At 34.8% G+C, this 13,326-nt stretch overlaps 1 protein-coding gene across 3 annotated transcripts in view; it reads right to left on the reverse strand.

Annotated features, from left to right (window-relative positions):
* The window catches only part of TENM2 (teneurin transmembrane protein 2), an 865,315-nt gene extending 863,005 nt beyond the window's left edge, over nt 1-2,310 (reverse strand). For all 3 annotated transcript variants that reach the window (XM_087924563.1, XM_087924565.1, XM_087924562.1), the window contains exon 1: nt 2,020-2,310. In XM_087924563.1, coding sequence (XP_087780689.1) covers nt 2,020-2,245 — 226 coding nt within the window. In that variant the 5' untranslated portion in view covers nt 2,246-2,310. The remainder of the gene's footprint in view (nt 1-2,019) is intronic.
* Between the last annotated feature and the right edge of the window lie 11,016 nt (nt 2,311-13,326).

Below are 13,326 nucleotides of genomic sequence, written 5' to 3' on the forward strand. Positions count from 1 at the left end.
AATGAATTAGTATATAGTACATAAATATTCTATAGCTTTAAATTAAAAATCAAAATCTTCACCAGTAATCCAGTGCAGATTATTCATTTTATTGACAATTCTCTGTTTTAAATCAATTTTGAGTAAATATTGACTGTTAACCCACGACATATCTTGAAATACTTAATGCTTTCAATGAAATAAATTGTCATGACATTTGTGTTTTTACATTTATGCTATAGAATTAATTATTTATTTAATTGTTTAATTTAATTAATTAATTGCACTGGCATTCACTTTCGGTGTACGTGTTCACTATAATGAGTTGTGTTTCATTATTCTTGTTCTTGGTTGTTTCACTCACAGTTACCTAATATTACAAGTCTCTCTCTCTCTCTCTCTCCCTCTCCCTCTCCCTTTCCCTTTCCCTTTCCCTCCCTCTCTCTCTCTCATACACACACACACACTCATACACAACTAACATACTTCTAAACTAAAATACAAATTCAAACTACTTTCATGAATGAAAAAGGAAGTTGGAGGAAGCTTTTAAAAATCCAAGAGATCCAGGCACACTTTGAATAAAAAGGGCAATGTTTTATTCAAATAACATTGTTCTTCAAGTATTGCTACAGATGTAATGTGATGTCTATTGTTGTGTGACAGACGCTACAATAAATAGTGGGAAATCCAAATAAAGTTATCTACCTAATGATATAGCTCTTTGAGTCTTTGGCCAGTGTTTCAGAGTTTAAGCAAGTTTGCATTGCTGTTTGGAAGACAAAATCCGTTCTGAGTTTCCTTGGAAAATATCCTGAGAAACTGGTTTAATGTTTATAGTTCCAAAGAGTTTTTAACATTTTGGAAAGAAAAAAAAATGAAACCAATGATCTCATAAATGTATTGATAAAAGCAATTAAATTTGATTAATTATTATATGAAACCAATGATCCATATAGATTAAAAGGTATTTATAAAGGATCAAGTGCATTTATGTAACTATAAATCAGATAAAATTAAGTCAGTGCTGAACAAGTCTTCTCTCACAAGACTGACAAGCCTATGGGATCTATTTTGTTGACAAAGCAATCTTTCAAGATAGTTCATTGTATGAGATTCATTTGGGGCTAGGGAAAATCCTAGAAACAGCTGGCTTGGTTCAATCTTACAAAAGAATTAGATGACGTAAAAGAATTCTAGGAAGATCAATGTAAGCCTACGAATACGTACATTTCCTGCAATATAGAACTATCTTAAATACAATGTTACATATCTGATTAATTGATACACTTAAAAGTTAAGAAATCAAATAATGATGAATAAAGACTTAAAGAAATGTAGAGAGAAACATACTGTAAGCAAAATAAAGAAAATTGCTACTTCTTTCATACATTTAATTAAATTTTTGAAATGTAGGAAATGTACAGTATATTGAACAACAATTTATACATTCCTGTAAATTCTCAGTCCTTGGTTTAATTATAGACTTCTGGATATCTATGAAACAGTAGAACGTAAAGCTAAAATTAAAATAATTAGGTGGGATTTAGCTTTTAATTTTTTAAGTGAAATTAAATATCAGGTGATGAAAACATTTCAGCAAAATGTAATTTAGTTCAGTAAGAAATAGGAAAAATAACAAATTTATTCATTGGATAGAAGCTGGATATAGGTTTGCTGTAAGATAATCACACTAATAATTTTAGAGTGCAATTAATCCAGAAACAAATGCAAAAATGTTTCTACTATACATATAAAAATCTTGATAACATAATGCAAGATTATAATATTTAGTATACTTCAATATTACAGTATTATACTTGTACAACATTAATAATTATTAATACTTTTGTACTGAAAGGGAAATACAGAAAGGCATTTCTAAATATGCCTAAAGGCAACATGTTCAAAATTTAGCATCACAATTTTTGTACAGTAATGTCAAATCACAAGTAAACACAAAGGAACATGAAAAGTAAACACATGATCACTTAAAGTTACTGCAGTAATATTGGCAAAATTCTAAAATCTATAACATACCTTGTCTTGGAAATTCATCTGATTCTCTGTGAACTAGGTCAGTAACTCGATTTCCATAATGCATTCTTGTATCATGATCATAAGCCTTCAGTGTCTCACTTGAACTATAGGACTTCTGAGTAGGTACTCTGCAGTCTTCACTGTCCAATGAAGAACTTGTATAGCGACATTCCTTCCCACATCTACCTCTTGTCAAAGAACGGTGCCTTCTGTCTTTTACATCCATAATTCTGAGTCAAGGAGAAAATGAAAAATTTTTCCCCCACTGATGTAAATGTGGCTGGTTACTTTACTACCTACAAAACATAGAAAAAGAACAATGCAATGATTCTTATCTATGTGTTGCATAAATGGACACTGTATATAACACATTGTATGTAACATTTAATTTATATTATGTATATGTATGTATACACACACACACACACACATAAAACTTAGAAAAATGTTAAAATTCAAAATTAACAAATAGAATTTTCATACATAGATACATAGGTATGTACAGGTATGTACATACATACACACACTGGTAAATTAACTTATTAGCAACATATAAAGGAAATAAGTACCTAATTATATTTTTTAAAATTATTTTTATTGATGTGTTTAAAAGTAGATTAAAAAGCAAACTACTGAAATAAGTTCATGTGTGAATGCATAATGACAATAATCTAACAATTCTTTGACATTCATTCTCTGCAACAAAAAGTAAAAATGATTATTTCTTGTTAGATATATCTTTGAATATTAGTTTCTCCTGTAAAATGTTGAAAATAGAGTGAATTATGTAAAATGCTCAAAGATTTAAACTGAAAATTCACTTGAATGTGTTATATACAAAACAATGAAGGATGGTTTTGTTTGTTTATTTGTTGTTTGCTTATTTTGTTTTGGAGAGAGGGAGCAAAGTTTTCTAAGTATTATAACTTTGTTTTAATCTTTTTCTATCATTTTTGGTCATCAGGTAATCCTCCCACTTCATACCTTGCTGATTGTAATTGTGCAAAAGTAGTTTGAAAAGCCAATAAAAATTGTTAATTAGCTTCATTAAAGTTTTCTGAAGTTCTTTCACAGAGTGTTACATTTATGCATTTTAACCTATACTAATAGCCTCAGTTATGATGCACTGAATATTATGATGCCACAGCTTTAATTAACATCCTATACCTGTAATTAGATGCAAAAGGTCATAATCTATTTACCTTTTTACTATTAATTGCTGGCATAAATTTTGGATCACCAAACACATTGCTCAGACCTGTTTTGTCAGATTTGAAAGAAGATAAAATCAGAGAAACTCTAATTCTTTTCTTCATCCATATCTTGCCGCCCTTTAAACTTTTCTTACTTCTACTATATCCACGGTGATGCAGTAGTTAGAGTGGAGTACAACAGGCTACTTCTGCTGAGTGCCAGGTTCAAGGTTGAATCAACCTTCCATCCTTCCATGGTGGGTAAAATGAGGACCCAGATTTTTGGGGGACGTATGCTGACTCTGTAAACTATTTAGAGAAAGCTGTAAAGCACTGTAAAGTGCATTGATGAATCACTGTACACTGATTCATATGGCATCTTTTGTGTTTTAGACTTCAGAATTTTCCTTGAGAATTTTGTCAACCTCACCAACCCCAACTTTCTTTATCTTCCAATTCCGTTTAACCTATTTCCTTTCTTCAAATATTTAAGATTTGATTGTCATTGGTTTTCTCTATAAAGCAATAGCATTTGGACTTATATACCGCTACATAGTGCTTTACAGCCCTCTCTAAGTAGTTTACAGAGTCAGCCTGTGCCCCCAATCTAGGTCCTCATTTTACTGACCTCAGAAGGTTGGAAGGCTGAGTCAACCTTGAGCCAATCACAATCAAATTCCTGACTGTGGGCAGACTTAGCCTGCAGTACTGCATTCTAACCACTGAGCCATCATGGCTCTATGACTAAAGTACTTTAATATGCCGTTTTCATAGTTGTCACTCTTTTAAAAATTCAATCCACATTCTTTCAGTAGCCATTCAATCTTCAATGCACTTCTTGTTTTACCAGTAGCTCCATTCTCATTGCATTCAAAGTGTTTTTGTTTCTCCTAACACACAACTTTCACTTTTATATACCAAAGTGGGCAGAAGCACACTTGAATCCACATTTCCATTTATTTCATCATACATTCATTCTTTCTGATGAATTAAATAATAGCCATTACCTTTCTATCAGCATTTTCAGATTTTCAAATTTCTTCATCTATTTCTCAAGTTTTGCTGAACATTCTAGAAAGCTACCCAAATTCAGTCTATATGACCTAATTCTCCCTCCTTTTGTACAGGTTATAAACATTAACTCTGATTTTCTTGTCAAAACAGTGAGATTTGACTTTGAACAAACTCTGCTTCCCTCTCCACCACCCCAACTCATATTCATTCAGTAATGAAAAATCTGAATGACACATGAGTGCCAGGGTTAAAGACACAATGCATGACCTTTATGGCACTTTTTGTTAACTTCATTTTAGGAATATCACTCTGGAAAGAAGCAATTTAGGTAATCACAAAAAACAGAAATGTATAACTTTGATTCTTAAAAGTTTATTTCTATGAAATATGAGAATTAATGATATAATTAAGTGAGATAAAGAGAACAACACCCCCCAAATAATGTTCAGTTTTACACATATCCAGCAAAGTAGCTGAAGTTTTTAAATTTTGCTGCATTAAGTGATAAAATTATACAAATTTAAACACAATGAGCAATACATTTCAAGTACTTGACATGAGTGGATTAGATGAGATCGAATTGCAAATTTAAAAGCCCAAGTATCATAACATTGAAATGTATATGAAAAATATGGGAAAGCTTTTAACCAGGAGCCAGATTATTTAATCTCCCTCAGAAAATCAGACTTCCTTCCTTCCTTCCTTCCTTCCTTCCTTCCTTCCTTCCTTCCTTCCTTCCTTCCTCCGTCTCTCCCCTCCCCTTCCTTCCCTTCCCTTTTTCTCTTTCTCTCTTAGCTGTATTAATATTTTCCAATCTTTGTGTAATGCTGTGTCCAGTAATAATTATGTCGATGTAGGAGTTATGATCGATTGAATTAACAGCTAAATTGTTTTTGTATATATTTACTGGAACCTAAGACTGTTATTGCTTTCCTAGGCTTGTTCTTCCAGACCAAGGCTAACCAGATTTTTGACAAATTTGCTGCTCTCTAAATAACTTTTTATACTATCAATCATGTCATTCTACTAGATCTGCTCAGGAAGTTGGGAGTAAGGTGGATGGTATTTCAGTTGTTCTGTTCCTTCATCCAGGCTGGTTCCAGTTAGCATTGATATTAAAGGAAAATGAGCCTTCCTTGATACGTTTTAAATTTATGTCATACCACTAAGTGAACCCATACATTGATACATAGTATGCTGAAGATATTCAGTATATATTTCTATCCTACGCAGGGTAAATGTAGAATGCTAGGAAAGTGGTCTTGAAGCACTTGACAAAATTCAAGGAAACAATTGATCCATTAAAGAGAGAAAGTGGCAACGAAGTAACAGGCAGTAGAGAAAAAACAGAGCTGCTTAACTCATTCTTTGCATTAGTCTTCACATAAAAAGAAACTATAGTCCAACCTACTACAAACATAAATGTAAAAGACAGACTAGAAATAAAAATTAAAACAAGCAAAAATAAAAAGGGTAAGAGAACACCTGCCTGACCTTGATGAATATAAATCATCGGGATGTGATGGATTACATCCCAGAATTCTGAAAGAGCTGGCACATGTTATCTTAGAACTGTTATATAATATTTTTAGAAATACTGGAGAAACAGGGAACTACCAGAGGATTGGAAAAGAACTGATGTGATTCCCATCTTTTTTTTCAAAAAAGGGTGTGTGTGTGGAAATCAGGTAGACCCAGAAACTGCAGACCAAATAGCCTAAGAAGATACTGGAATAAATAATAAAAAACAGACAACTAGAAATGAAGTTATAACTGGTAGCCAGAGTAGGTTTTCTGAAAACAGATCATGCCAAAGTTTCATTTTTTGACAAAGTGACTAAATTAGTAGATCAGTGAAATGCTGTGGGCATAGCATACTTAGACTAGAAAAATATGGGATAGACAGTATCACCACTAGATGGATCTGTTACTGGCTGACAAACCATACTCAGTGTGTAGTCCTTAATGATATGACATCTACAGGGAAGTAAGCAATCAGGTACCACAAGGTTCTATCCTCTTCAATATCTCCATAAATGAATAAGATGAGGGAATAGAAGGGGAAGTCACCAAATTTTCAGATGACACTAAGCTGGCATGAATAGCTAAAACCCCAGAAGACAAGCTCGGGATCTAAAAAGACCTTGACAGACTTGAACAATGGGGTCTATCCGCCAAAATAAAATTTAATATGGAGAAAAGCAAGGTTTTACACATAAGCAGGAAAAACCCAAGGTGCAAGTACAGGTTAGGCAAAACCTGGCTCATAAACAGCAACTGTGAGAGGCATCTTGGAATCCTAGTGGGTGATCACTTAAACACAAGCCAGCGGCAGTAGCCAAAAAAGCTAATATAATTCTTGGTTGTATAAACAGAGGCATAGATTCACAATCACATAAAGTATTAGCACTGCTTTATAAATCCTTAGTAAGACCACCCCAGAATACTGCATCCACATTACAAAAAAGATGTTGAGTGTTTGGAAAAAGTGCAAAGAAGACCAACTAAGATGATTAAGGGCCTACACACAAAAACATATTAAGAATGATTGCAGAATAGGTATGGCCAGTCTAGAGAAAAGAAGGGTATGGTTAGTCTAGAGAAAAAAGGACTAGGGGCAACATGATAGCAGTATTCCAGTATTTGAAAGGTTGCCAAAAAGAGGAGTGTGTCAACTTCTTTACCAAAGCACTTCCAGACTGGTCAAGAAACAATGGAAGGAAACTAATCAAGGAGAAAAGCAACCTGGAACTAAGAAAAAACTTCCGAACAGTTAGGACAATTAACCAGTGGAACACCTTGCCTTCAGAAGTTGTAGGTTGAAGCTGATATCACTGGAGGTTTTTAAGAAAAGATTGGACAGCCACCTATATGTATAGGGCCCCCTCTTGAGCAGGATTGGACTAAAAGACCTCCAAGGTCCCTTCCAGCTCCATTCTGATTGATTCATATTCAGAAACCATTGTTTATCAAAAAAAGGACAAAAGCTTCTTAAATTTTTTTTACAGTGCCTGTTCAGAAAACGGGTAGCAGCCATGATCAGGAGGACCATTGCACAGTATCATAGTGTCTGCCATTTTCTAGATCAGAAGGTACTAATTTGGGTTTCTCATGCCTTGTTCAGCTGCTGGATATATTACTCAGAGATGGGGTTCAAATTTTTTAACAACTGGTTCTGTGGGCATAACTAGGTGGGCGTGGCTAGGTTGGTTAAGTGGCATGTCTTCTTTTTTCTTTCTTTCTTTTTTTTTTGCAGCACTTATCCCCATTTTTTGCCTCCATTTTTGGGCCTCCTGGGCCTTAGGGAAGCCTCCTGGGGGGCATTTTTGCTCCCAAGAAGCTTCCCTGGGCTCAGGAAGTTAAAAAATGGATTGGAGGGGTGATACAATACCCCACACCTCCCTTGCCCCCTTTTGCTTCCTGGACTTCAGGGAATCCTCCTGGGTGAAACAGTAAGACAGCGGAGTAATCCCAGCACAGCTGATGATCAGAACAGCTGATCATCTGGAGGGAAAAAAATACCTTAAGAAGTGACTGGGTTGGGGAGAATTCAGCGATGTCAAGCATGTGTGCGATGTTGGGCATTCACACAAAGGACTGACTGGGCAGAAAGGGGAGGGTTGGGCAGAGAGGAGTGGGACCAGCCAGAGGCATAATTGGCCAGTTCTCCTAACTGCGCAGAATTATAATAACTGGTTCTATAGAACCAGCCCAAACAGGTAGAATCCCACCCCTCATATTATGCTCTACTTGGACTTGCCCCCAATATGTTCTACTTTGACCTGTCCCCAAAGAGCAATGAGAAGTTGCAATTAGTCCAGAATGCATGGGATCTATAGATCTATTCTCATATTCTCACAACTCTATAAACTGCATCAACTTCAAACAACTTTGGGGTGCAATTCAAGGTGGTGTGGGGATTTCTCCAACTGTTTCTAATTGAAATAGATCCAGCAAGTTGAACATGCTCCAGCTCCTCCCTATTAAAAAAATTCCATATGTTATTATATTAATATTCTTGTCATTTATATTTTTCTCTCTTGCGGAGTCAATTTTTTTTGATCTTATGTTCACCAACCAGTCACAAATGATGAGATTGATGGCTGTTAGCCATTCATTCATTCATTCATTCATTCATGGCAATGAATGAATGAATGAACAAATGAACAAACGAATGAATGAATACATATTTATTTTATCTGACTTGATTTTTTTTCTTAGAAAAATTGCCACCTTGCTTTCCAGAAAGAACTCTTCTTCTTATTTCCTATTTCTTCTTATCTTGCAAAAAGGCAGGTTGGAGAAATTATTATCAGAAATTACGTAATTTTGCTAGATTCTTGGTTCCTTGAAGGGAGATGTAGTACCACATTCTACAAGGGAATATGTTCTATCCCACTTCTTTTATGCCCATAGTTCATTGCTCTGGAACATGATAGGATAATGTGCTTCCAGGGATCTATAAAATGAATGGTAGGTTCTTGACTTTTAAAATGTTCCTTATTTTCTGTTGTGATTGGCTGGTTCATTCCAAGATATTCTGAGCATTCAGGTGATTTTATTTTATTTGGGGGTATCCTGAAAACAATAGTGAAAAAGCACTGCTGAAGTATTGCTAATATCCTGGGAATTGGCTTTCTGTCTTTTTTTTGGCCATGATTGTGATCTCTTCAGGGCTGTGCTGGTTAAACAGTATATAGTTAGTTTGGGAATGACAGCTGTCCCCTTAAGGGAATGCCTCATGGGAGATGTAGTTCATGTCATGTGGTCACATCTGTAATCCTGATTGGTCACTGAATTGACCTCTGGTTGGGTTGGGGGGAGTTTTGGTCATTCTTACTTGGACCCCAGCAACATGCTGGACTCTTCCCTTGCTATATCATTATGGGATGAAGATAATTATATTTTAATACTATGAAGACAACAATGCAAAGATTGAACATTAGATGAATCTGAACATAACTGTGAGTTATACCTTGAGGATGCCTAATTAATCCAATAAACAAACTTTGTATGGAAGCCTTTGTAGTTTTTAACTTCTTATATCAGGTATTTTGGGAAGATAAATATTTCCTGGGAGAAGATAAGGGCTTCTATTGTTCTTGGTCAGCATCTTGACTGTTAAACAATCTTTTAGTAATTTCCACAGTAGCATTTTCACTTTTGAAGTGCTTGTCACCCTTTATAGCAAAAATAAATTGCTGTGACACCTTATCCCTGAATAAACATATAACAATGCTGTTATATGAGGTAGGAATTTCTATTTTTCTGTTCGTGCTCACTTCTTCCTAGCATGGTGAGTTATATTCTAGGGCTTACTTCTAAGTAAACAGATGAGCTTTGGGAGTGTGTTTTTGAACTGCTTCATAGCCTTTTCTAAGCAAACAGGTTTGTGTTTGCTAACAACTGCTACTTTTGAGAGTTTTCTGCCTTTGAAATATCCATTCCGACTTGACAGTATGACTTTGACTTTGGCTTCCATCTACCATTAGAATGAACTTTTAGAATCATGTCCAAATGAATCAGGCTTTCAACCGAAATAGATTCCTGAGGTAGGATCAATTATATCATACACTGTGTTGCCATATTGCCAGGCATGTGATTCAAAATAAAGGATGAGCATTAATATATATGAATCATAATGATCTAGTCAGAACAAATACAGAGGAGAATAAAATGGAAAAGTGGCAATTGAAATAATGGATATGCTCCTTCAGTTTGTCTGATTTGCAATTATTCTATGATTATGATGATGATGTTGATTATTCCTGTGGATGTTACCATCATCCTCACTTCCTTGCCATTATTTATGTTATGTCTGAGGCAATGTTTATATGTTACACCAAGTAAAATGGTCTAATCCTATATTGCACATGAAATAGGACATTATGATTGAAGTGATATTATTATGCTTTTATTGCATGCTTACATTAATTACATAACACATATAGTACTTTGTCATAATTTAATTACCTGTTTGTAATAGTATTCATGTAGACATTTGAATGTTTTCATAAAAGGCTAAATATCCTTGGGGGTCTGTCAACTTTAGGTGAGATGGGAACAATTATTGGATTGTCCCATATTACATCATTGAAATCTAGCAGAAATCTGGCAAGATTTCCCATTAGTTGTTTACAAGAAATGTAAAGCTATCTGACAGACTTAAAACAGTATTAAAGATGGTTAAGAAACTTAAAACAGACTTTGCAAAACAACAATAATAACAATTAGCAGTCATCCACTTTTGCCCTACATTTTTTAAAAAATGTCTTGTGTTCACAGAGCGTTAACATGTCTCTTTATCTGGTGTGCAGCAGAACACTACTTATTTTTTTAGAAGTGGCCTTTGATAAGTGGCACCAAAAATAATTTGATAGTTACAAAAAGGGAGCATTTAAGCTTTAAATAATTGACAGCCCTATGATAAAAGAGAAAAATCATGAGATTAACAGAAAAAAAATGTAAGAAGTAATAAGAATATATAAAGAAAGAATTGTCACAAAAGTATTAGAAATTATTTAGGCTCCAAAATCTGTATGCATGTAACAATGTATGCCTTTATGAACAGCAGTTGAGGTACAGAAGAAATGTGTGCTTTTCAGCTTTAAAAAAGAGATTATCTCTTAAGCCATAAAGACCACTGCACTAGGAACATACGAACAAAGAATTTTCAGATAAGCATACTGTTTGTCCCCATATTTGCCTTTAGGCATTTGGATTCTTCTCAGTGCCAGTTATTCATTGTATATTTTATAACCAGTTACATGAAGATGAGGAAATAATACCTTTCATCATGCTCTTCTATATTCTATATAAGAATATTTAATGGCTTTTTAAAAAAATCTATGTTTAGTATTATGTACAGTATTTTTTTAAATTTTCATTTCATTTCACCAATGCTATAAAAAGAAGTTTGCTATATTTTTGCATTATGACTGAACATTTATTCTCTGTCAAATTTTCAAAAAAGTTATTGGCCATTAGGAAAATGGGAAGCATCCTGGATGCATGTCATTGCTCTTCCAGTTTAGGGATATAGGCAGTTCAATTTGCAATGTCATCTATGCATTATATAAATAGTCTCATTAGATTAGATAGGCAGACTCTTATCAACCCACATTTTAAGAATATTGATATCTAACCAGACCAAATGTCCCTTCCTAACTAGGAGTACTCCCTAAGTACTCTTGCAGTCCTGGAGTATCTAGACCAAATTACTCTCCCAAAATAAATAAGAAGGGTATTAACTTTGGCATGGGTCTGACCCATTATTGGGTCAATTTGCTCCCATTAGCATTTTTAGAAAGGAGATACTAGGGCATCCAATTCCAATCCAATCCAAGAAGAAGCCACTAAATCAGCAAAGATGCCCCATTGTACTATTTATTTTACTCTAATTCTACTCGCCTGTTGTGAGCTGTTAACCTCACTTATAATTAACATTCTCCATGTGTTTTCTTCAATTTTGTTTGAACTCGTTTTTGGACTCATATACTATTTACAATATTTATATTTAAATTTTGTCATGTAATTTGTCAAATAAGCAGCAATTAGATCCATATAATTATCTAATTAATGAATTAATCAATATTAATATTATGTATGCAGTATGTTTTATGACTGTCTATTGACTACAATAAAGATTATTTCATTGGTAGGCTCTCTCAATTGAAGATTATGGGCTTAAATTGAATACTGTGAGCATATTTGCATAAAATTGTGCTCTTATTATGTCTGTGACATACTGACCAAATAAGTCAAAACTGACCAGTTGTGTTCTTATCATAAACAGGGAATATTGCATATGGAATGAGTATGACTATTGTTGGTAACCTAAACTACACTTGTTTATGGAGGTTCTCAGTCATCTAGGCCATGGTTGTCCCAAAGGTGCTTTTTTTCAAGAGGCAACTAGACTTTCTGTTTTTTCTTTGAAGACATTTTGCTTCTCATCCAAGAAGCTTCTTCAGTTCTGACTGGATGGTGGGGAATGGCAGGAGTTATAGTCCTTGCAGACATCTGGCCATTTGCATGCTTTTAGCAGGTCGTTAAGGTCACCTAGAGGTTTATCTGTGTCATCAGGGTCACCTGAGTGGGGCAAACTGGCATGGAATCTTCTTGGAACTGTTAAAAGGAAAGTGTTGTAGATTGGAGATAGATGATGTTGTATCCCCACTGTTGAGAGAGGGCTGTTCAATTTTGACATAGATGGCCTCTTTAACCTCTCTTTCAAACCAGTGATCTTCTCTGTCCAAATTATGGACTTTGTTGTCTTCAAAAGAGTGGCCTTTGTCTGAATCTAGTACTGCTGAATGGACTGCTGAATCTAGTCCTGATGTGTTTGTTCTCTCATGTCGTGCCATGCATTTATGAAGTGGTTGTTTCATTTCCCCAATGTACAGATCTGTACATGGCTCACTGCATTGTACTGCCTGTATCATATTGCTCCGTTTCCATCTGGGTATTTTATCCTTGGGGTGGACAAGCTTCTGCTTTAGTCTATTCTAGGGTTTGAAGTGTGCATGTATGTTATGTTGGCTGAAGATCCTCTTGAGCTTTTCCAATATGCTTGCAATGTGCAGAATGACAATGTTGCTTCATTTATTGTTGTCATCATTGTCTGTTACAGAGGATCTCTGAGATTTGACGAAGACCCATTTGGGATAGTCATATATTCTGTTTACATTCTTTCTTTTTTCTTTCCCATCTTTGCTTGTAGGCAGGCATTCAGCTCAGTAATGTAAGGTTCAGATGACTCCCATTTCTGTGCTCCAGTGGGTGATGGGAATCAAAATGTAAATATTGATCTGAGTGAGTTGGTTCTCATAGAGTTCAATGTTAAAGCTTCTGTCTTCCTTGATGTGTACTGCACAGTCCAGGAAGCTTAGACTATTTTCCTTAACATCTTCCTGTGTGAATTTGATGTATCTATCTACAGAGTTGATATGTTTGGTGAATGCTTCCAATTCTTGTGTTTTTATCTTGACCCAAGTATTATATAAATCCTCCCATTCCCCACCATCCAGTCAGAGGCAAAGAAGCTTCTTGGATGAGAAGTGAAACATCTTGAAAGAAAAACCAGAAAGTCCAGTTGCTT

The sequence above is a fragment of the Pseudonaja textilis genome, chromosome 2, assembly GCF_049901715.1.
Source record: "Pseudonaja textilis isolate UNSWEBS1 chromosome 2, rPseTex1.2, whole genome shotgun sequence".
NCBI classification, from domain to species: domain Eukaryota; kingdom Metazoa; phylum Chordata; class Lepidosauria; order Squamata; family Elapidae; genus Pseudonaja; species Pseudonaja textilis.